Source organism: Falco peregrinus, chromosome 13 (genome assembly GCF_023634155.1).
Source record: "Falco peregrinus isolate bFalPer1 chromosome 13, bFalPer1.pri, whole genome shotgun sequence".
NCBI classification, from domain to species: domain Eukaryota; kingdom Metazoa; phylum Chordata; class Aves; order Falconiformes; family Falconidae; genus Falco; species Falco peregrinus.
In genome coordinates, this window is record NC_073733.1 from 17,205,462 (window position 1) to 17,230,380 (window position 24,919).

General features: G+C 50.2%; 1 protein-coding gene across 11 annotated transcripts in view; it reads right to left on the reverse strand.

Moving 5' to 3' along the window:
* Positions 1-24,419, reverse strand: part of ATP11C (ATPase phospholipid transporting 11C) — a 60,479-nt gene extending 36,060 nt beyond the window's left edge. For 5 of the 11 annotated variants that reach the window (XM_055817822.1, XM_055817823.1, XM_055817819.1 and 2 more), the window contains exons 1-3: positions 22,834-22,991; positions 5,677-5,796; positions 3,708-3,858 (exon numbers count right to left, since the gene is read on the reverse strand). In XM_055817822.1, coding sequence (XP_055673797.1) covers positions 3,708-3,858; positions 5,677-5,796; positions 22,834-22,976 — 414 coding nt within the window. In that variant the 5' untranslated portion in view covers positions 22,977-22,991. Of the gene's footprint in view, positions 1-3,707; positions 3,859-5,676; positions 5,797-11,750; positions 11,904-14,632; positions 14,684-22,833; positions 22,992-24,208 lie in introns of those variants that run through there. The other 6 variants (XM_055817825.1, XM_055817826.1, XM_055817824.1 and 3 more) reach the window with 6 other exon arrangements.
* Between the last annotated feature and the right edge of the window lie 500 nt (positions 24,420-24,919).

Genomic DNA, 24,919 nt, shown 5'->3' on the forward strand with positions numbered 1-24,919 from the left:
CTAGTCCAGCCCCTGCTAAAGCAGGGTCACCTGGGGCAGGTTGCACAGAGTCACGTCCAGGCGGGTGTGAATGTCCCCAGAGAAGGAGCCTGCACAGCCTCTCTGGGCAGCCTGTCCTGGGGATGTCTCCCTCACGGTAAAGAAGTTCTTCCTCGTCTTGAGATGGAGTTCGCTTCATGCATTTCTGAAGCACAGGAAAATCCACCCTCGTCTCCCACTAAGCCACAGGAGGGGTGCTTCTCCTCCTTGGCATGAAGACTGGGCACATCTGAACCCTAAAACGCGGCCGGTTGTAAGAGGGAGACCAGTACCAGTCGCCCTGAGCCACTGACACTCCGAGGTTAAAAGTAACAGGCATCAGCCCAAATTACCTATAAAATACATTGCATAACGGAACAGGAATATTTAAATAGAACAGAAATCCATACTTTGTCTTTAAACTCTCAGATCTGGAGCTCAGAGCACGACTCGAGCACAGCGACCGACTGAGGGCCTCAGGGGGACGGCTGGATCCTTCCCAAGCTCAGTGCGGTGCTCCAGTCAGCACCGCGGCAAAGACCAAGCCCCTTCCATCGTTCATCAACTGTGCCATGGCTTGGCCCGAGGGGCAAGAACGGCAGGACAGGTTCGTAACCGGGACGGAATAACGTAAGAGGAGGACAAGCTACAGCCCTGCCCCACCTTCCGAACCACGGCACACACCACCGGCAGCTTTTCCTGCTGTGCCCAGAGCAGGAGAGGCAGATGGTGAAGCTTGTGACAAAAGGGACAGGGAAGCTCAGCAGAAAGGCTTTGTGTCCCCACAAAGGGACTCTGTTTCCCTCCGCTTGTTTGCGCTTCCCTGGCACGCTCACCAGCAGCATCTGTATATTTATTGTTTCAGGCTGCCCGTAAAATGCTGCATTAAGGACAGGACTGCTCTTACCGGCTGGAAGCTACGTGGAAATTTTTAACTCTGAAATATTACCCTGCAGTACCAGACCCAGAGAGAGAAGAGCCAGAAGGTATCCAAGTGGAAGAGATATGCCGCAAGCAGCAGCCAGGTAAGTGGTGTACGAGTTAAGGGGCATGAGGGTAAACCAAGATAAACACAACAAATATTTCCAGGGACACAAAGCCCCGGCTCAATCAAATGGGTGTAAAATGTTTACAAGCAGAAAGCCTGGCAGAAATCAGACCTTGGAGGAACAACCTTGAGTGATGGTGGTGCCAAGCGTCACAAGGACATGCAGCACGTGGGACGGCCATGCACTGGGGTGGCATCATTGCACTTTAGGCTGGTCAGCCAACAGTTCTCTTGCAAAAACCTGACAGATCCTGGGAATACAAGAGGAACTTTGGCTTTTAGCTGAGAAGGGCAAGGGAGAGGACCTCCTGCTGCCCAGCAGCAGTTTTCTGCAGTGGGCAAGATGTAGTTGCATTGAGTTTGTTTAAACAAATCATACGATTTCTGTCCACACAAATGCTGTACTATAGATGTATGAATGCAAATATTAGATGAAGTCCCCGGGATAACTCATTTATGTATTTGGAGAAGGCACTCCCCGCACATCCCATGGCTGGATACTGCTCTTCCCATTCATGGCTGGTGGAAAGCTGAAGGACACACGAGCAACGAGCCAGAACATCAAAGGCAGATTCCTTTGAAGCTATTTTTGAGCTGGTTTAGGACTTAAACAGTTTAATTTGGATCCACTTAAAGAGTGACAAAATCCTCCTGTTACTTAATGGCTTCTTCCTAACTCATTGTTTAGGAGACTGAAGACCACAGTACAGAAGTCACCTCCATCAATCAAAAGGGACATTTTTCATTCCTGGAACCTCCTAAATTAACTTACATCCATCAGCTTGGCCTGTCTACAAACACACTTGGACTATGTTTACCCTGGGCCAGTCCTTTCCATCAGGAGTTTACTCAGTTTCCTTTGAATGTTGCAACAGACGACCCAAAGAAACAGCTATTTGTATCCTGTTAGTGTTCTAATATGTGTGCTACATTTAATACAGGTATTTTCTCTCTCCAAAACAAGAGCGGAATTTGGAGGAACAGACATTTTGATAAAGGGTTTCAGCAGCAGGTAGAGCAGGGGCACCAGGCAATTCCCCAAGCGCCGGGATGCTTCACTCCTCATGCAGCACATAGGGCAATTCCATTAATTTGAAGTAATGTAAAGATAAGCACCAACATTTAAGCTATAGATGCCACTTATCAAGGTATAACCCTTGGGATTTTAAATGAATGGAGTAGCCCTGAATGCTTTTTTAAGGCAAGTGACATCTCCAGAACAACAAGTGCCCGGGGGCAGTCGGTTACTCTATACAGCAGCAAGTATATTAGCGCTGTCAGGTCGGGTTTTGTTCAGTTGGGTTTGTTCTTCCTCTAATAAAAAGAGCACGAGTGTTGCTCCCTTATTTCAGAGGTGCTAACAGAATAAAACCAAGGAGAAACAGCCAGTCTGTTCCCTCACCTGCATACACCTGTGCCTAAAATGTGTAAAGTAGCTAAACTGCAATGTTTTTTTTTAAGTATAATCAAGAATATCCCATGTTCTCCATAGCCAGGGGTTCAATAGATAAAAATGTAATACCGCATCACTAAGTGGCCAACTACACAAAAAGGACATCCCGACTCCAGGGCATCACTTCAGTTCAAGGCAAATTACAAATTCAGTCTGACAAAATGGAGCAACGCCAGCGAAATCAAGAGATGGAGGCGAGCCAGCTGATGCCGGGGTAAATTGGCCTTTCATGTAACACTGCCAGGAGGAGCCATCAACTGCCGTTATCTTGGGATCCCCCATTTCTGCAGCAGCCACCAAAATGACTACAAATCGTAACTTTTACTGTAAGGATAAAACATTTCAGGCACTCGTCTTTTAAACACGCAGCCTAAAAAGAGTGATACCCCAGACCTGAACCACCAAAACCCCGGAGAAGTCATCTAACAGCAGGCTGTTTGCCGTAGCTGCACAGCAACATTTAATGTGCGGGGGCAGAGTTTTGATGCCTATTTTCAGCCCTAGGGCAGGCTGTCTGCCGAGCCCCAGGCTGAGGATTTATAAGGCGAATAAATGCACTGCAGCGATTCTCCCAAACTCCCTTTGCCCCAATGCATTTTGACAGCCTGCTTTTCTTGGTTGACAGAATAGAAAATGAGTATTCAGATCTGCTCCTTAACCAAAGCCACAAAGCAGAGCAGAAAAAGTTTGCCCATGTATAAAATTTGCTATTTTGTCTGTGCAGAGCAGCTTCCTGAAGCTTCATGTTCCCAAAGCCTATGTGGTGCATCCTCTGAATATTCCTCAGTCCGGCCTCTCTTATCCTGCTTGCCTTGAAACTCGCTAAAACTAAGATATACAAGTATCTTATAACTTGGGAAAATTCAGCTATGTAACAGCAGAAGGAAAGGTGACAAAAAACTAGATCTCAGTTCTGTAGCACCAAACATATTTTCACCAGTTGACTGATGTTAATGGTTAAAGAGTTAAAATGCTTTTTTAATTGTTTCAGCAGTCATTCACATGCCACAGGCCCAAATATTTTAATTGTTCTTATGCCCTGGGTGGTGTACCAGAATTATAACACAGCTTCCAACAACAAACCACTTATAAGCAGCAACAGAACCAGTTCTGAACCTCAGTTCTTGTTCAAGCTGTGTCTACCATCAGTACGTAAATAAAACCCACCCTCCGCATCAAAGCTCTTACCTGCACGAGGAAGATGATGAGGAAGTAGAAGTTGGCAATTCTTCTAAACTGCTCAAAAAGGTTCTTCGGGAGGAAGTTCCAGAGGGTGTACTGCGGGGAGAGAGGGAGGCTCACCGACAGACCGAGGCACCACGCTGACTGGGGACTAGAGCTACAACATGGGAAGCATGTGCACCAAATAAGAAAGGCATTTTCCCTCTAACGCAGCAAGGAGCACCCCAGCGAGCTGCCTGAGCAGCCCTGGCGTGCTCCCAGCAGAGATCCAGGTCCCTGCTTTAAAACCAGGGGCACAGTGCAGCTGGACGCTGAGATGCCACTGAGCTCCTGCTTCACCTCCGAGCTCCGTCTCTCTCCACTCGTTCATTGAACACCTGCAAGTGTCTCACAGCTACATGGGAGGGTTTGTTTCTTTGCTTTAAAATCGGCGACTATTTCTCTTTGGTCAAGATAACCCACCTACATGGCTGAAGACGGTAAAAGGGTAAAATAAGATAAAAACAACAGGCTCTGTTTCAGCAGACAACTTCTAGACAGGCATTTGCAGAGACGTGATTTCATGAAAACATAATGCACAGTGCAGCGATTTATATTTTTTTCCAAACAAATTACAATAACCAGCTTCTTCTGTTAAAAAAAAAGCCATGTTCCCAATACAAGTTTGTTATTAGGTTGTGCTTCATTACCATTTTAAAAAGGCTGCCAAATCATTTACTTTGGAAAACATGTAGAATTTAAGAACAACATGGAAAATAAAGGGTCTAATATCTGATCTTTCAGTCTGCCTTGAATAAAAAAAGAATAATAAAGCAGCCAAGTCCAATGTCCACTTAATTACAAAAACAGACTAGTCAGGTAAAAAGACTCCCTGTCTAGCAAATATAAATGGGAAAAGAGAGCAAGGACACAATATTCGAAAATAAATCAGGGTAGATTTAAAATTAGTGCTAAAACAAACCATTTGTCGGAGAGGAAAAGGAACAGAAATGAGGAAGGTGTCCTCTCTGAAGGACCCTCTTGCATGCCAGGGAAACGTCAACGGGAATGCCACACAAATCAAGCACGGCTAGACTTAAAACTTTTCCCCAATATAAAGTCAGACAGCACAGGCATATAAAATCATATAAGACCCAAACTGTATAAAAAAAAAAAAAAAAAAGAGGGGAAAAACCCCCTTACAGCTCAAGTGAAGTAAGACCAAAGCCTAACTATGCTGAGCATCATGAATCCTAACCAATGTGTTATGTATCCAGCTGTGCTGACAATATGGGATGCCACTTGTTTGATATTTTACTGGAATCTGCTTCAATTCTTTCGGAACAACTTCATAAATGCCACGGAAAAAAGCTAAGCAGAAGGCAGATGGGTGTCATGCAGTTTTCCACCATAAACAAAAGCTGCATTAATACAGTATGAATGTTTCCCCTTTCATCCAAAGGGATAAACAGAGCATGGTTATTTTTGTCCTATCTCAAGAGAGAAAAATCCCATGGAACAAGAACAAAACAAAAAAAAAATTAAAAATAGGGGAATAGTATTTTTCTCTCCATTTATAAAATAATCCCCGCTCCCGTTTGCAAATCCGAGTTGCTGTTGCCTCACGCCATATTACGCTTAACCTGTCCTTTCTTCCCAAAGGGAATGCCAGAAAACAAAGCAAACCGAATCCAAAAAACTACAAACACCCCCCCCCCTCAACAATGACACATCCATGTGCTTTGCTCACATCCAGCCTAGAAGAAAGGAACTTGTACGCACCCCCACTGGACTGATAGGAAGAAAGAGAGCCTAACAGTGAGACTGGAGCTGGGGCGTGAGGTATGGACCTCCGCATGCAAAGGGACCTTTACATCCATCCTTGAGGAATTCAGAGGTTCTCACTTTCAAGAACAACCATCAAATAAAGCCAGGGTGAACGTACGAGCAGGGAATACTTGTGCACGATGCACCTGGACAAGCGGAGCAAGCTCACCTTGGAGGAGACAATCCTGTTGTCACAGAACTTCTGTGCCACGTATGCATCTGTTTCCGAAACTGGACGGTGCCCCACCACCACAGTGCGTGTACCGACCCGCTTCTCTTCCCCAGCACACTGTTGGGGCAACCAGGAAAGGGCAAAATTAGCTTTTAGCTCAAAAGAAGTCAAATATTTATATTAATAGCTTCCAGCTTCTGAAAGCACAGTGCTGTTCATTGGAAATAAAGCAGCTGGAACTTCAAAAATTCACTTCTTTGCCCCAGCAAAAGCACAGAGAACGAAGAGGCACATGTAAGGTCATTTAGCAAACCCAAAGCAGTGCCGAGCCTGCAACCTGGGGTCCTCAGTGCTGCTCAGCCACTGGCCCACCAGGACCACAGCCCATCCCACACTCCACCAGGACAGGTCACCGCTCACGTCCCCCACACTCCTGCCCTAAGCAGGATGGCTGCTGCCCATGCCTGGCAGATGGGCGCAGGCTGCAGGTAATTTTTCCTTCTTGAAGGATACACCTTTATCAAACACTTCAGTTCATTAGGAATATAATTGATTTTCCACACATCTCTTCCTAGTCCCAACCTGGAGAATCCTTCCGTCTTGGGTTTGTACAGTGGCTCCAGGCTCTACCCAGGACACCACAGAGGATGATGGAATCCGCACCCTCCCTTACACTTGCTCTCCTGTCAAACCCTCAAGTCCACCTGACACATCTCACGATCACACTGGTGCCTGCAGACTTGGGATTTAGCTTTAAAAAAAAGCATACTTTTGCTATTTTAAAGTCTCCAATAAAACCAGAAACAATGAAGCAGACAGTTGCACATCGCAAACTCCTCAAAAAGACATGCAGGGTGTTGGGGATGCCACCTTGTCCTGTTGGGGTTGTATTTTAAAGCAGAATGAGATGTCACAAGTGAATGCTAACCTGGCATAACGGGGGCTCAGCGACTGCCCCGCAGCAGCCCGGGGAAGGATGAGGGGAACTGCAGCAGAACCAACTCAGACAGGGGAAGCAGAGCAGCTCCACGGGAGGAGAGCATCCCTTACACAAAGTCATGAGAGATGCTTGTGACTGGCAACACGGGGCTCTAGCAGAGACCCCCATCCCCACAGCCCTTGCAGGCTTCCCAGGGGAGGTCCTGGTGCCCGGCAAATTAAAGACAGATCCTTCCAATCCAACAGACAGCTTTTAAAATAGTGCCTAGAAAAAAAGGTAGTCAAATACACTGAAAGTAACAGTGCTCTTAAACGTAACTCTTAAATATGAAATTTCCAACTTTCTGTCACTTTGTTTGAAAACATCTGTGAACTGGTGACAAGGCAGCAGCAACACAGGTCCCCACAGCCCTGGGGAAGGCTCTTGGGTGGAGGGGACAACACCACAGCCTCTGTTCCCACCAGCTTCCAGCTCCAGGCTGCTCCACACGCACGAGATTCTCAGTGGATGAGAAAAGTTTATTTTTAAAAGATATGCAAATGTGCAATAGTTTAAAAATCAGCTTTTCAACCTGTCCAGGTTCCACCTTGCAGGTAACAAAGTGTGCCTGCCACAGCTGCTGGTGGCCAAGCCCAGACACTGGGATGGCACTGGGAAGCGTTTTGCAAGGTCAAACTTAAAATTATAAAGTGAATTTGAAATGCCCACTAAGAGTGGATGCGGTGGAGGGGGGGGGGGGGGGGGGGGGGAAGTGGTCTTAGGCTAGGCTAAGGTTTTTTTAGAGTTAAAGTTCTGGATTTTGAAACATGACCAGAGAAGACATTCGTCACTGTTCACGGTTCAAGGGCATTAGCAGGCAACAGGGCTGCTAAAACACCAGCCGATACTGCTCCTACTCCACTCAGTCTCATTAAACCTCAACCTTACAGCTTACTTGCCTTCAAATCCCACCAGGGCAAGTGACGGTGCAAAAATGCCCAATTGCTATCCTGTGTCTGCTGCCCAGCGTGGGCTCAGCCCGCCGCCAGCGGACACTCCTGGCGTGCCCAGGACCCAGGCTCAGCACCCCAGCTGTCTGAAGGGCTGGCTGCAGGCAGCTCATCAAGCTGCAAGCAAAACCCAGCTAGAGAAGAGGTGCTCTGAAAACAACCACACTGTGACAGCAAGGCCCGCGACTAACTACTGCTTGGGAAAAGTGTGAAAACAACACATGCACACCCCCAAAACAACATTAAAACATAAAAATCTGAGCCAGCCCTATTCATGTACCTGGACCAGCAGCAACTGTATGGATGTTGCACCAGGAGTGGGATCTACCTGAAGAAAGCAGAAGCTCTTCCTTCCCCCGTTCCTCACCCGTATCCGCAGCATCTTTAATTAAAGAAGTGCTTTCACACCATGCCTAAACCCAGTTTGGTGTGCTGACCACTCTCGCTACAGCCATCCTCAAACCTCCAGCGGCTGACGTAGAGCAGAAGCAAGCTTCTCACACCACTGCAGGTGTCCCTGCACCCCCGGCTGCAGAGCCAGCAGCACCCACCCACCCACCCGCCCCCCCGGCACTGTGCACACCCCCACGGGGCACGGCTGGCTCCCCAAGCTGAATGCCACCACCCCAGCGCCCTCCCAGCCTCACCGCCACCGCCTGCAGCAGCGATCAGCACATCTCAGCTGGAAACCAGACCCAGGAAAGGCTCCCCGCTGTAATCTGCCATGCTACAGGGGTGGCAGCCAGCCTGCACCCCAGAAGCGAGAGGCAGAACCGTCATCCACACCAGCGCCGGGGAGCAGAGGCAGACTGTCCCCAAGGCTGAAGCCTCCACCGTGTCCCCAGGCAGGGGCTGGAGCCAGGCGTGTCTGGTGAGCATCCGTCCAGCACCGGGAGGAAAGCAGAGCTTCCCCCCACGCTGCCGGCAGGGCGGTGGGAAAGGGACAGGGTGAGGGTTTGCCGAACACACACATCGGGCATGGAAGCAACAAAAGCTCTGGTTAAAACATTCCTGGAAAAATATACGCAAGTCTTTACTCTGCAAGACTATCTGTAGTTAGCCATGGGAAACCTGGAGGACGTGAAGCCCCAGAGCAGAAGACAACCCAAGTCCCAGGTGTGGGGTGCTAGCTGACCAAGCCCCACTGAGTTATCCCCACCAAGCCCTAGGCGGGCTGTCACCCCTCAGCTCCTCCTCAGTTCTTTCTGTGAAGCATCCCCTACAAAGGTGACAGCAACCCCGCAGCAGGGCCCTCCACAGGGGCAGCAGAGGGAGAAGTCCTCGCTCTCTGGTCTAACTGGACTCCCACCACTCCCAGCATTTCATTTCCCATTCCCTTGACCACCCCACGGTGTCACACCATCATGCAGCTACACAAGCAGCTGGAAGGCCTCATACCACGTCTCTCTCTTTTTTCACCTCCCAGAAAGCAAGCGCACACTACGACAATGCCCACAGTGAGAGGCATTGGCTCAGCTCGGCAATTAAAAGCTCTTATTTTGACACGCTCACCTTCAATGGCTCGCTGGGCTGCTAATAGATTGCCAAGTCTTAATAACGGCTCTCAACGGAGACTTAAGAGGAGATTTAGGGAGTAACTGCCAGGCTTTTGGGAAAATTATAAAATATGCAGATTAGCAGAGAGAGGATTTAGATGACTTTTCCCAGCCGCCTTTCATCAAAAATTTTAATTCTGATGGAAAAAAAAAAAAAAAAAAGAAAATATTACTTGGAAACAATTCAAACAGCTGCCTCGCTGCCTGGTGGGGTTTTGTAAAGCCCATGGTCCACAGCGCAGGCGTCAGCTGGTGTAAGCAAAAGCCAGAGTTCTTGCTGCTGTTTAGAGCCAAGCCTGACAAAAGGATTATTTAAGAACATAAACAATTGCATTCCCCCCATATGCACTGTATCACCTCCCTCTGCCTGAGGCGCGATGCTCGCAGGAGCGCTGGGAGAGCCAGAGCTATCGGTAGGGATCAGCGGTGTCAGGCTGGCCTCGGGACCGCACCGTGGGAAGCTGCGCTGCATCCCCCCACCAAACCATGAGGATCTGGGGATGCTGGCAGGCCACCCCAGTCCCCTCTCTGCCATCCCCTGCCCCAGCAACCCAGAAGAGCTCCCAGAAGCTGGCAGACACGGCACCCTGGGGCACACCGCACACCCCAGGAATCGAGAGGAGGGAGGGAAGGAGGTATTTTTGAGAAGAGCCACTATCCTGTTTGCATTATTTGAACACCAGCACCAGAAATGCAGGTCTGTCCTGCAGCATTCCAAGCTTCACTCAAGGCTCCTGTTCCTCTCCTCCAGCACCTAACCAAGCCCATCAGCGAGTTAATCTTTCAGCAAAGCATCCAAACCAGATTGCTCCTGAAGGAGCTCAGCTGGAAGACAACAGCCAGACAAACACAAATCATAGGAGATAAAGATGAGGCTAGCGAAGCTGTTCTGCCAGGAGCATCTTTCCAAGCTGGCAGCTCACTATCTATCCCCGCTTCCCACCTCGGGCAGGAGCAGGTGCCCAGGCTGCAGTAATAAATAACCACACTGTCGCCACCGATGCGGACACGCACGCTCTGCTGCACGCACGGCGGGGCACGGTGCTGCTGCAGTACAGCCTTCCTCGTACCACAGTGAAATTCAGATACAGAACATATTTCTGTTAAATATTTTGATGCAACCCAACCTTCCCATACTTTCAGCTTTGTATAAAGCCCACTTACTGCCAGACAGAGCAGTTCTGAAAAGAAGGCATTAGGAATAATGGCTATTTTCTTATGCTGTCCAAATTCAAAAAGACCATCTACACATATCAATATGCCCACGGAAGGTCACCTGAGGCTTGGTATTTTGCTATAAACTCTTCTTTGAGGAGTTAGGAACAGGCATGATGTGAAGGCATCAGACCAGGGCTAAACATACCCATGGATGCAACTAACGACCCAACTTCATTGATGACTTGAAGCTGCTGAAGCATTACACAGAGATGGTGGAATTATGTTCGCAGCCCACAGCGCTCCCCAGATCCTTCACCCTGGTTTGGGTGAGCCTCCCTTTGTGCCTCTTTCCCCTTCCCATCTGTGCCCTTCTCCCACAGGGATGCCCTGGCCCAGCACAACAGCCACGCCACCCCGCCCCCTGGAGAGCATCATCTCCACCCACCCTCCCAAATATCTGGCTGTCCATCACAGCACCATGTACAGGACCTGGCCGGCACTTGATAAAAGTTGCAAACCTGGGTAAAAATTAGCAAGCCTGGGTAAAAATTAATGGAGTTAGGAGTTCAACAGGAGAGGTGAACCTGTACTCTGCAGCCGCTGTTGACAAGGAGCCACTCTAAGTGGGCTATTTCTAGGGCAGCTGCAAAACACAGTGTTTAATTATATCACCCATATGGAAAACAAATGTCTGCGCTACCTGCTGGCCCCATTTCCAGAAAAAAAACAAAAAACAAAAAAGCCCACCATTTTATTTACTAGTTTCAGAAAGCACCTAAACCAAAACTAACTAATCAAAAAAACCTCCTTTCATGTTTGCTGAAGATATCATCAAGCCACAAAGTAAACACAAATAAGTCTTAGAAAAAAGATCTAATAAAAAACCACAGGCATTTAAAAAAGAAAGAAGTCATCTGCTAAAACCGGAGATAATTATACAGTACAAGTACAAGGCTCAAACATTTGAATGAAATCACAGCTTATATTAAATATATGCAGAAGAAAGATTAAATCACGTTACTTGGCTTAGATCTCATGAATAGTTTAAACTCTGATCACTTCCATATTGTTCCATTTATCATAAAAGCAGTAGAGAAGTCGACCTGATTTACAAAAAAAGCCTGCAAAAATAACACCACCTCCCAAAACAGCCTGTTCTACCTCCCATTGCACTTAGCCCCAGAATAACCAAGAAAAACACATCCACAGTTTTTAAAAGCCTCCGTAAATTTACCATAACCTCCCCAAATTGCCCAGCAGCCTCAGAAAGCTGCTCGGTACACCAGCCTCATTGCCCAACCGATATATTTTTAATTAAAGTTTTTCCTGCCAATTTTTCTATTATTCTTTATCCTTAGTCGTTTCTATGCAAGCACAGGTGATGCTTTGAGAAAAGCCTTAATAATTTAGCAGCTTGGCTATGCTTACCCTCACCGACCACATTTTTCGGCAGCTCTCCTGATTTACAGACAGAATTCCATCGATCGGGATCAACCCCTCCACTCTCCCATACGCCTGTGGGAATGGGTCAATAACATGCACAGTCCTCAGAAAAAAAACCAACATCGCATTTAAAATACTGAAAGGCCACAGGTCCAAAAGGAAGGGCTACGAGCACCGCTCCAAACTCACTTCCCACCGGAGAGGACTTCTGCTGCTCATCCCTAAGCAAAGAGGGAAGGCCGGTACCTCAAGAAAGCAAAAGGTTGAAATTTAAACCATTATCCCTTCTCCTCTGTTGAGACTGAAGATCCTACTGGTAATTCAACCAGACAGAAGACAGCACCATGAAGGAGTGCCCTGGGGGGCAAGCTGGCTCTAGCCGAAGTGAGGTAGACATGCGAGCCCCCAGACCAAGCAGAATAACAAGCAAAAGAGGAGCCATGGGAAAAGGATCAATACTTTTTTAAAAAAAGAAAACCCATGGTCAACACTTGATAGGGCTCAACACCCAGACCTCATCCCTGGTCCCTGCTGGGGATGACAAAGCATTGGATGATGTGCTCCAGCAAAGCATCATTGACACCAGCCTTAACACAAGTCAAAGTACGTCCAGCAACATGAAAGGGCCCTGGCCAAAGCCCATCCTCGTGTCCCCTCTGTCCCCAAAATGTGCTGTCTCACCATATGGGCATGCAGGAAGGTCACCTTCACCATGGACAGTGGGCTGGAGAACAGCAGAGCCCGGGCTGAGTTTCCTGGAAAGGCTGATTTTGCCAACAAAGCCACCGATAAAAGCAGAGAGACCCGGCAGGGCGGGGAGAACAGGGGAAAAGGCTACTTGAGACTTAAGAAGGGTGGAGAGAGGAAATACAACAGTTTTTTTTCCCCCAGATAATAAATTTACAGGAGAGCCCAGCCCTCTCCCGGACTCGGGGAGCACCGTGCACAGGGGTGACAGCCCAGCTTCTTTTGCTATGGGCTTTGGCTTTGTCGCTTGTGTTTTTCCATCTGGAGACAGCCTACCCCAAATCATGCAGCACTGCATCTTCCCAGCAAACACGCCACACCATCCGTAACCACAGCTTCAGCCCCGCAGTGCTCTGCAGAGAGTCAGGTTCACGTACGACGCAGAAAGCCAACGCCAGAGCAAAGCTAGCAGACATCAATTGGGACTGCATTACTTCAGCGCTGCTGTTTTGTGGAAAATCTGTTGCTCCTGTTCAAACATAAACACCAACTTTTGGAAGTTTTCAGGATCTCAACTCTACTTCCCTGCCCTGCTGGCAGCCAGGGCGATGAAACCGTCACTCAATTTGAAATACAGGCAGCATATTTTTATTTTTGGCAGTCCAAAAGAAAAGTTTGACCAGCATGCTGCTAGCATATAAAATTCAAGCTCACAGGAATACTTCAGACTAGAGAACAGAAAAAAGGACTCTGAGTAAGAGCCAAATGTTTTGCAGAGGTCACAAAGCAAATACAATGAGGTCTTCCTGCCTTCAAACCTCTTACTCCCTCCTTCCCCCGGCTCAAGCTGTGCACATATGTCCGCTCATCGGCAGCTATTTTAGCAGGGCAGCAAGCAGTGATTTGCCCTGGCAAAAATTAAAGTAAACGCAAACTGGAAAAAACCTCTAAGTTTGCAATTGTCAGTGCTTGCATCAGCCAGCAGAGCTATAATTTTTGGTTTTCCCGTTGCTTTCTGGTCCTCTGAAAGCCTGAGCTCTTCAGTTATAGAAACAAAACAAAACAAAAAAACCCTAAATACTATGTTATGCATCCCAGCTCGGCCAGACATCACTCTGACCTCTTCCACCTACAGACACTTTGCCCCCTTTTAAGTTTTCCTAGCATTTCAGAGCCAGGCTGCCAACTGCCAGGCAAGAAGCCCGTTTCCCAGAGCAGCTCCTTCCCTTTCCCCTGGGAAGCGAGCCTGCCCGGCTGCCCACCCTCCAGGACAGAGGCTGCAGACCCCCCCTGCCAGGGCATACATCACGGCAGCAACCCAGAAGCAAGGGCTGGTACCCAGGCCTGCCCAGCCCGCATCCCCCCAGGGCAAGCTTCTCCCCAGGCAGGCTCTCACACTCCCACAGAAGAGCCAGCAGGAGGGATGAGGGGGCAGGTCCAGGCTGCACAGGGTGACCAAGCCCCGCACTCACATCACAGGGCGCCCTCACCCCCTGCAATGGGTACCCAAGGTCCCAGCACCCCCATACTGCTTGCTCACACTGGTTCAAATTAATTTTTTTTTTAGTCCAAAAAAGCAAAAGCTGTGTAAAAGTAACAGAAAAAAAAAGTAACTAACAAAATGTAACCAACAGATTTATCCTTGGGGCTGCAGGCAAAGTTAACACTAGGATCCTGGATCAGTGCAATCCACCCTGTCAGGAGAGAAATCCTCAACATGTGGCCTAGAACTGTTTATCTTCAGGAAATCCTTTTGGCTCATGTTCCTGCCGGGCTGGGTGAAGTAGCTGCAGAGCAGCTCCAGCAAAGCACATGCTGCTCAGGGCTGACCCAGCACCTGCGCTGAGCAACGCCGGTGTCCAGAGGCTGCAGCAGGAGGGAAATCCGCTTATCCACAGGGACATGGAGCAGAGGTCTGAGCTAGCCCTGGGATGCTGGAGCTGGTGCTAGAGGGGTTTTGGTGCAGTCCATGCCGGCATGGTCAGCTGCAGAAGTGAGCCCATCCCACGTGGGAGAACAGGGCAGCACCCCAGGAGATAACGCATGGCGTCCCCATCCCACCAGCCACTTTCTGTAGATGGGCACTGAGATAAGGCTTTCCTGCTCTCAGTTACCAAGCCAAGCTCCTTTACCCAAGGTTTCCTCTTTCTGCATGTCTGATCATCCCACCCTGCACTTACCGGAATGGTCAAGTGGAAAGTCCCACTTCCATCCATTCAACTGCACTGGAAGAAGCCGCCCCACAGAAATTATGTACTCCACACATTAATCTGGCTGATACAAGGATGACAGCCTTCTGGGTATCGCAGCTAATTTTACTGCGCTGCCTCCCTCAGCAAACATTTATAAGGAACAGTGAGCTGCAAGGAAGTTAAAAAAAAAAACCTTCCACAACTCGGAACAAAACTGGCATGCAACCACCACCCTGTGAGCCACAAAAAAAAAATAAAAAAATTTGCATTTTAAGCTTGGCTTTGCAGTGCCTGTAAGAGCAGGGCTGCTGTGCTGCTGAGCGGGTGCCCCCAGTGCAGCCTGAACCCCCCCAGCCCCGAGGCAGTGCTCAGGACCTCACATCACCCCTGGTCCCTACAGCCCTACAGGCAGCAGCTGCTTGACTTTGTGCAAATGCTGGGGAGGAATTACAAGAAATCATAATAAAAGATGGCAGGGCTGCTCACAAAGTGGAATTTTTTTCCCCTACATTTAATCTCCCAGCAGTGACATTTTTGATTTTTTTTTTTTTCTCCTCTTAAGCCAATTGAGACTCAGGTGGCCGAGCACAGCAGTGCTGCCGTCTAGCAGTACTTAATTTTTATTACTGCTGAAAAGATCTTGGATTGCAACACCAAAGAAACACTTCAAATTGTCTAGTCTTGCCTGTTGCACATCTTGTTCAGCCTTTCCAGATCCTTTACTGTACAAAAAAAATAGGTTCCCTTCATTTTGCAAATTAGTGCATTCGTTGCAAACAAATTACATCTACCAAGTGAGCGCTGCTTCTGTTACCCACTTTAATAGTCTTATAAAATCTTATTAAGGTGTACAGCACACTTTAAGAGAGGCCAGACAAAGACTGCTTGCTGACCCTTTGAAAATACACAGCACTCAAGCCCTCAGCACACCGCCCTGCAAAAGCGAGGCTGGGGCCAGACCACGGGCCCTTCCACCTATAGATCCTGCAGAATTCCGGTGAAATCACACAGCAAAAAGCCCGCAGAGAAGCACTGCACATCTAAGGCCACAAAGGAGGTCAACAGGAATCTTGTTTGAGTCGTGAACAAAAATAACGAGCCCGATTTGCTCTCAAAATACCTGGCTATGACAGCCTTGCAGGTGCCTAGACCTCCCTTCTGCTGCAGGAGGAAAACAAAAAGCCCTTTACAAACAGCCAGATCAAAAATAAGTGCATTAAGCTTTCATTAAGGAGAGCAGGACAAATGTTTCTGAACTACAAACGCTATCAATTATGGCTGGATGTCAAGAGCAGGCATGCTTTTAGACTAAATTGGCTTCGGTTGGAATTACATCTCAAACAAAATGACTAAAGTTTTGGGAAATAAAAAATGACTGGAGTCAGCAAGATGCAACAGGTGTCTGCAAGAGACATGAACATCCTGCAAATGCGCAGAAGGGACTGCAGAAGGAACTACAAGGGGTTTTTACAGAGCACTTGTTCTGAGCAGCATCCACAGCAGCAAGCGTCCCTATGAGAGCATGAAAAATGATGGAGGGGAAGAAAAGCACAACCCAGGACTGCTTCACTTCCACCAGTGAGCCCTTCACTAGGGCATCACCCGGTTCCTCTCCCCAGCCAGCCCCAATGCCCCACCTGGGGGCAAGCAGCTTGATCAAAGTGGCACCTCGTGCCAACTGCTGGCCGGCAGCTCCCTGGATTTTGGCTAAACCTGGGAAAGAGCTCATAAAAAATATATATATATTTAATGCATCTATATATATTGCATACATGCATATTTAATGCATATATATTGCACACATTTATATTTAATACTTCTATAAAAATATGTAGTGAAGTCACTGCAGCCTCTGGGCAGAACAGGTTTTTCCTGACCCAACAGCCACTCTGCTGCCAGGCAGGAGCTGGGCAAGGGCAGGGGCCAGAGGAGACCTTTTAAAATAGGGAAGTTTCATCATTTCCCCAGGCTGCAAGTTAGTAAACTAAAGCTTTAAAACCGTCTGCCACTTACTGCCCATCCCCTGCGGCACACAGGCAGTACCGGCATCGCTCTCCTACCACGAAAGGGTGACGGCAACCCACATAGCAGCTCCATGCACCACTCTTGGAGACAAGCTCACTGCAAAAAGCAAAATACTAAGTGCCTAAGTCACATGTCAACCAATTCAGGCAAACCCTGGGTGAAACTTGGAGGTCAGGTGTTGGATAATTCCAAGCAATTCATTAAACTGCGGTGCAATGATTACACCGAAAGCAGCCAGGGCTGCCTTGTGGTGGCAGAGCCAGCGGGTGGAAAGGGTGCAGGGGGTCACAGGAGAGCAAAACTACAAGAAGAAAATTATTATCTAATAATTAGGAAAAAATAATAGAAATGGCTTACAATCACCAGCAACATGAGCAGCAGTGTCCTTATTATCCATTTCCAATGAGCAGGACATGCTTTCTGACTGGCATGGTGTCCCTAAAGGCAAGGCACTGTCCGAGCACAGCACGCCTCACCGATGTGTCCTTCACACAGCGCTCGCTGCCAGCTCCCCGTAAATTAGGGAAAGCTGAAAATCTCCAGGAAAACAAGGGTAAACACTAAAAAAAAAACCAAAACACCACCGAACCTCAATATTGCTTGGTAACTAAAATAGGGGGGAAAAAAACCCACCTGTCTACTTGCAAGAGGTGAGGGAGCCAGGGCAGGAGATGAGTATCAGGGCTCTGCTGGCTCCCCTGCAGCAGCATGCAGCATCTACAGATGGTCTGGATGCAGGTCTGCTGGCTGGGAGAGCACAGGAGGTGAAGTCCATGACACCTTGTGTATAGCGCTGGTAAATGGCACTGGTAAAACCTGCTCGGCAAAAACCAGCCCATCCCTCCCAACATAAGACCTCAGCAAGCACAGAAATATTTCTGAGATGAGCAACAAGAAGCAGACTGCAGTCTAACCCCACCGGTAAGGTACTTCCTGAGATCACCTCGGGATAGCCTGTCAGCACACAGGACCAGAGCTGCTGCCCAGTCCCCCTGGCACAGCTCGGCGGGGGACCTGGGGGACACTTTTGGGCAGAAGGCCACTGAAGCCTGGGCCAAGCCAGGGGAGGTGCGCAGTAAAACCTCCGTGTTGCCCTCCAGCCTCTGCACCCGCCTCCTACACACAACTAAATACAGGAAACTCCCTTGAAAAATCCCCCAGCTAACGTTTTCAGGGAAAGGCAAGCAGGTTAATAGTGCACTCAGTCACCCCATGTCCATGTTTCTTGGAGAACTCACCCTTCCCAGACACCCCAGCCATGCCAAGCAGCTCGGTGACTCCCTTCCCCTGCCGTGGCAATGCCAGCTCCTCCTGTGGGCACATCTCGGCCACATGTGTCACAGGGGACATCCCCTCACTTGGCCACCCCTGCATTTTCTCAGCAAGGACAGTAAGTTAAAGTCCCCCACAGAGCCCCATGCCCTGAGGAATCAGCAGCCTAAGTCTGTTTTTCTGTTGCATATCTCTGCAGGTAAGAGATGCAAGCTTGGGTACGGCGGGAGGAAGATGCCCACAGGGACCCAACCTACACTGCTAAACCGCGGTCACTGGCAGAACAACTGATTTTGGTGTGAAGGCTTCTTCTGCCATACAGACTTCATTAACACACTCGACCAGCATTGCTTTTAACTAACATCAAGAAAAACCCAACCAAAAACCCCACCTCTTCACTAGAGAGCACATCAGCGGTTACAGTCAGAAAGCAACAGTTTTAATTGGAAAGGAAGTGCCTAAACCAAAGGCAACAGGATGAAATTAAAGGCAAGTCTGAAAAGCTTGCTATTAATAGATGGTCTGTTTGCTTTTACAATTTTTATTGTTACAAAGCAAATTGCCGTGCCTTCAGCTGCAACTCAAGTCAGCTTAGCTCTGAAGCTTCCCCACACAGCCCAGACAATCGTTATTATTCTTAGCAAAATACCAACTGAAGACAAAAACCATTTCGACCGAAGAATAAAATCCAGCCTCGAGACACGTGTTATCTTCCACAGAAAAGTTTTTGCAAACCGCAGGTTTAACCGGCGGCACCATTTATCATGAATGTTTGACCAGTGCTTTCCACTCCCTCCTTGGCAATTTCAAACCTCTCCAAACTTTAACTGCACATATGAACATTTCCATGCAGCTGCTTCTCCAAGGCTGGTTTGTTTGATTTCTATTTCTTTTTAACCAAACGGTTGAGCTATTTCTGGGAATAAGGCTGTTATTTCTGGGAATAAGACTACCGTTCGGAGAGTGCTTTGCAACGTTAAAGAGAAACAGTTACAGCAATTTCAGAAACTCCTGTGTGGCCATTTTCCAGGGTAAGGGCATCCATGAGGGATTGCAGCCCCAGGGAAGAGCCTTTGCAGCTCCAGGTTCACAGTTTGAGCTTCCGTTGTCTGCTCTGTGGTCAAGCACGGGCTTCCCTGTGGCTGCTCTAGGGGAACTGGCCCTGAGCACACGAAATGCTGTTATCATGTTAAACACACATTACAAAATAAATTCTAGCAACATTCATGAAAAATTCAAGTAACTTCATTAAAAAATCCACACTCTTTTGAAGTGTGGGATTTCTCCAAGCAGAGCTGCCATCCAGTGTCACAGTGACACCCCAGCCCGAAGCTTTGCTGCTTATAGGTTTTTGTCACATTAATGAAAGTAAAGCGCTTCTTGCAGTCAGATACAAGGTATTTGACACGCAGCCTCACTCTCAAGGTGTTAACATGGCTGGGTTGAGGTAAAAGCAAAAAAAGCAATCCTCAAGGCTTCCAACTCCTACCTATGCTCTTCTTTCTTATTAGAACAGAAGCTGCAATCACACACTGTAATGTTTGGTTCACACTCTCTAAGGAAAAAAAAAAAAAGCAAGCGTGAAAGAAAATCGCAGATGTGCTCCGTGTCCTGAAATAGACTTTATTACACATTTACTGCAAAAACTACAGGCGGGAGTGTAAATCTGTATCCTCCACCCCAGACTCTGACATCTCCCGCAGAACGCATTCCAGCATCCCCACGAGTGGGGCAGGGTCCGGGCGGACAGCAGCCAGCAGTGGCCAGCCCCGCACTGCCTGGTGTGCCCCAGGGGCTCTCCCCATCCACCCCTGCCCCTTCTCACCTACTCCCCACTGCCAACGGGGAATGTATTTCCCTTCTAAAAAGTGACTTTGGGCCGTTTCTCATTTTCTGCCATTTGAATAGGTCTCAGTGGGGGTATTTTCCCCGCAGTGCCAGGCAGAACCTGCCCTACAGGGCTCAGCATCCCCGCCTGTCCCGCTCCTTCCCAGGCTTGAACCATCTCTCCAGCTGCCAGCACATGCCCCTTGAGCCCACACATGCCTTCTCCGAGGCCGCCCTCCTGCCTCTGCTCCTCCCCAAAGGGGCCAGGCAGGGCTTCAGGGACAGGAGGGGACAAACCACCACACACTGATCTTGCTGATGGCTCTGCCTGTGGTGGGGCATGCCACCCAGACCCCCATCCCTGGCAGCACCAGCCTCTCCCCCCAGGGTGTGGGGGTGCTGGGGCATGCTTGGGACGAGACAACCTTCAAAACATCCAAAAGGGCTTTGCAAAACTGCAGCAAAGCCCAAACGGAGCCCCAAACCCTACATGAGGCACCACTCCTGTGCTCATGAGCCCCCACCTGCAGGGACAGGATTATTCCCCCCAATGTTTTGGGAACAGCAAGGATTTGGAAAGGGAATTTGTGACACTTGCAAGCACTTTAATGAGAGAAACCATTCCCTAGTGTTGGCAGAACACCAGTGGCACGGCAGGCACAGCCAGGGGATGCAAAGTGGCAAAGCAGTGCCCAGAGAGCCTGGCTGGGGCAGCCCCCACAGAGGTGACAAGCCACAGGTGACATTAAAGCTCGGCCTCAAGTGCCTGTCACCTGCAAGCCTGCCTCGTGGCAGTTTGCATACGATTTTTTTTTAATTAGATAAAATGAGCCCCAGATGGAAAAGCTCCACATGAAAGCGGCACCAAGCACACAAACGGAGAATAACGGACCATTAAAGGCAGCTCCCTGGTTTTAGGGCAGCACAAAGCAAGCCCTAAGTGGGCACACCCGAGGCATTCCAGCAGGGACACCAAGGGACAGGTCCTGGCCCAGGGGAGCTGACAAGTCCCCGGGAAAGGCAGATGGTGGAGGGCACGGGACCTCACACAGTCCCATCACCAACCTGGGGGTACCCCCACTGCTGGCAGCCACGCAGCAGAGATGGATGGAGACCCCAGGAGAAGACCAGCAAGGGAACAGCATCACCAGACCACAACAAGGCAAAGGCACCAACTCACAACACAGGTCCAGCCCAGGGACTAGCACCACATGCCCATCTGAGGCATCTTCCCCCCAACCTCAAGCAAACATTCTTGAAAGTCAGGAGCTCACAACCAGCCCAACATTAGCTAAACACCAGGGATTTATCAGGGCACGGGCTACAAAGAGGATCAAGCCCTAAGGTATTTAATTAAAAGGGAATAACACGACTAAGGTCCTGTTGTCAGACACTGCACAAACACACACAACAAAAAATTTTGCTCCTAATTACAGACTGATTGTTATTTTCTTATTTATCCTGGGGTTTAAACATCAGAAAAATACTAAATACTAGAGTGAAGAGCCACGCTAACTGCGGAGGCAAGAGACCCAGGTGGGAACACCGTGATGGGCAAGCATCGGCCCATGGGCTCAGCCAGCACCAGGCACCCTGCAGGGAGGGAGAGCATTCCCCTGGCTCAGAGCTCCTCTGCTATGAGCGGGGTGGCAGCTCCCAGGGCTTGCTTCCAAACCAGCCTTAAGTAAAAGCAAACAGGGAGAAAAAACTGAAAACAGGGGCATCAGTAACTTTTCTTTCTGCATTTCGTATTTAGTTCTTAAACCAGACCGAACGGCACTGGCCCTGGCCCCGCAGCACTGGCAGAGCTGTGGTGCATAGCCATGGCCCGGAGGTACAGCTGCCTGCATGCTTCAAAAGAACCAGGAAAAGTAATTAAGGAAATAAGCTGCATTGTCTGTGATGCACGACACAGGGACCAGCACTTCCCATGTATCTGCCAAGCGAGTCTGGAAGTGGGCAGTACTCATCCCAATCCTGTGAAGAGCCCTGCACAAGGAGACAGACCCACACCCTGCCCTGGTCACCAACGCACTTCCCCACTCCACTCCGGCATCCTCCCCACAATAGCCGTACAAGTAGCATGAGACTAAAAATAAGACTCCAATGCCAGATTCCGTTTCCAAAACAGAATTAAAGTTATATTTCAAGTTGACAGTATCTCCTTAAAGTGGATTAACCATGGCAATTCAATCCTGCCTCCCTGCAGTGATCCTGGCCCCACTTTCCTTTCAGCAGGGATGACTTCAGCGGTGTAAAGTGAAGTTCAGAATCCAATTTGTTCCTGCAGAGAACATCAGTCTGCGCCCCAGGGTAGCAAATCAGACCCCACATACACCACTCTGCCCTTCTTGCTCTTTTTACCATCGCGTTTTGTACCCTATGCAAGATCAAAAGGTTTATGGGAGGGAGAAATGGAGCCACATAACAGTCATGTTGATAAGCCAAGGCACACGCGTCATGCCTATGCTGTGAAATACATCTGAAAACAGGATTTTTAGTATCTGTTGGTATTTATGAGCCTCTGGCAAAGACCACACAGTGGAGAGGTGACAACATTTGTCTGAGTAGCCCTGTGGGATCTTAAGTGTCAGATAACCTGCAGCATTTAATAACTGCAGTGAATTTTCTGCAATGCCACTGCCACGCGATGAGCATCGCTTGAAGCCCTGTGCTACCTATACAGGACCAAGGGCAAGACCACAGCTTGGGGGTACCTCCAGGGAGATTGCAGTGGGCTGTGCCCTCCTCCCACAGAGCAGGAGAGGGGACCAACCCAAACCTCCTGGGAGATCCAACAGGGCTGGGGACAGGGCAGAGCCACCGCAGAATGTTGGGTGGCAGGAGCTGCTATCTGCCCAGGGCTGGGGGTATGTGTGCACTGAGCCAGTCTGATAACAAACAGCTTGTTGCTGCTCAAACAGCCCTTACAAAGCCAATAGATAGAAAAAACGCTAAAAACCCTCAACAACAAAGCCGCTGCCCTGCTCCCTGAGCAGTTGCTCCTGTAACCTTCCAAACATGTGCTGCAATAGGTTAGCCCTGAACAAAGCTGTTAGAAATACCTGGGTTCGGTGCTCAGGGTTGTTTCATTCCCACTCTGGTGGATATCACGCCCCAGCAGTGGTGCACATCCCCTCCCCATGCCAAGGGACTGCGAGAGGTGGCACAGAGCTGATGCGGGACCACCGGGCCGGTGTGGGGTCATGCTTCACGCATCAGGAAGATGCTAGAGCCGGAGCCCAGCCAGGACCTCCATGGGTAGCAGCTCACAGAAGGCACCCACCTAAAAACTCCTTTAGCTAATCGCTGAGGAGATGCTTCACATCCCAAACCAACTCAGAAAAAAGCCTCCTGCAAGGGTGGGGTAGGAAGCACGAAACACAAAGCAGGGTTAAATTGAAAGTCATCAAAGTCAGAAACCAGGCGCTGAGATTAGAACCGATAGGTTTGTCCCTGAGGCTGCAAAACAATAGCTGCAGGAGGTGTGTTCTCTACAGGGCTAACCCAAAGCCTGCAACAGAAACACAACCTACAAACAAGAAAATTCACCATTTCCACACATGCCCATCCCGCCAGAATTGCTGCAGAGCTACTTCCAGACTTAACAAGGAGATTAGAGTCCCTGGTGCTGAGAGCATGGAAATGTGTCACAAACCTCACTCAAAACCAAAAAGTGAAGACGAAAACGCACCTGCCGGCAGCTGCGGCCTGTGGCGGCCGCCGGCAGCGCCCATCACCCTGGCGGGCAGCCGGGTGCCAGGCGGTGCAGCGCCCCGGGAAGCAGCTCCGGCCGCACATCGTGGTCCTCCCGCACACCGTGCTCCGGCCGCACGCCTGCCGCCTCAACTCCCGCAACTTTGCTAACTACGCACTGCGCAATAAATGACACTGCTAAATAAGCAGAAGCTCCTGAAATGATGTCAAAGCACTGGTTTTACCGCACTCGCTGTGGGAAGAGGAAAAGATGAATAATTACAGAGTTCAGGCCAAGCAATGAGGTCACGGTGAAATCTATGAGGAGCTTATGTGGCCCTGGGAGGGTCGGTAACGGACCCGGGGGCACGAAGCGGGTGGGAAGGGCGGGCAGTACCCTGCCCCTCGGCCGGCCTGGGACCACGGGTGCATGCTTCCAGGGGCCGGGGAGGCCCCCAGGGTTCGAGGGGTTTGGGGGAGAAAAAAAAAAAAAAAACCAAAATGTTTGGAAGGTTTGGGCTCTCACAGCAAAAGCAACTTCTAGCCAAGAGCCCCAGGGCCCGACCCCAACGGTATCGTAAGGGAGCGAGCAGCCGCTGCGCCGCCCGAGCGCCGCCGCCACCCCCCGGGGTACGCCCCGGCCCTCCGCGGGCCGCACCCCCCCCTCCCCCGGGAAAACGCAAATCCAAGAAAAGCTGAGAAATCACACCGGCGCGCTGCCCCCCGCCCCAGCCCCGCACTCACCAGGCGGCTGAGGCTGCGGCGGAGCATCACGGCGGCGCCCGGCCCCGCCGCCCTCACCGCCGCATCGCCCGGCACGGCACGGCTCGGCTCGGTCCCTAGGCCGCCCGCGGGCCGCGCCGCCGGCCGCGCACCATGCCCGCCGCCCGGCCCGGCTCGGCTCAGCCCGGCCGCGCTCGGCTGGCGGCACTTCCCCCGCGCCCCCGCTTTTGTCCCGCCGCCGCCGGCGGGAGGCGGTGCCGCCGCCCCGCAGCAGCCTGGGAGCTGTAGTGCCGGGCGGGGCCGCCGCGCCGCCCGCCGCCGCCCGGGGGCGAAGCCTGCGGGGCCGGGGCCGAGGGCTTGGGGGAGGCCTCACCGCGGCGACCCGCGGGGCCCGGAGCCCTGGGGTCAGAGCCCTTCTGCCCGGCTCCCCGCCGGGGCGGCCAGGGCTGGGCACCGGGCGCGGTGCTGCCCTTAACGCAGGTCCCCTCTCCCCGCTGGCGCAGGCCTCGGAAAATCCTCTGGGACAACAGCCCCGTCCCTGCCGCCATCCTCAAGCAGAGACCACAGACGCACCCGGGAGCACTGTCCCCGAGCAGTGGCTGGCCACAGACAGTGTCTGGAGTGCCTCCGTGGTTTTCCCACTGAAAACTTACCGGGGGGCCGGTGCCCATCCCCCGGGGGGCCAGTGCCCCTCTGGCACCACCCGGGCGGCCAAGTCAACCCAGCCTGGGC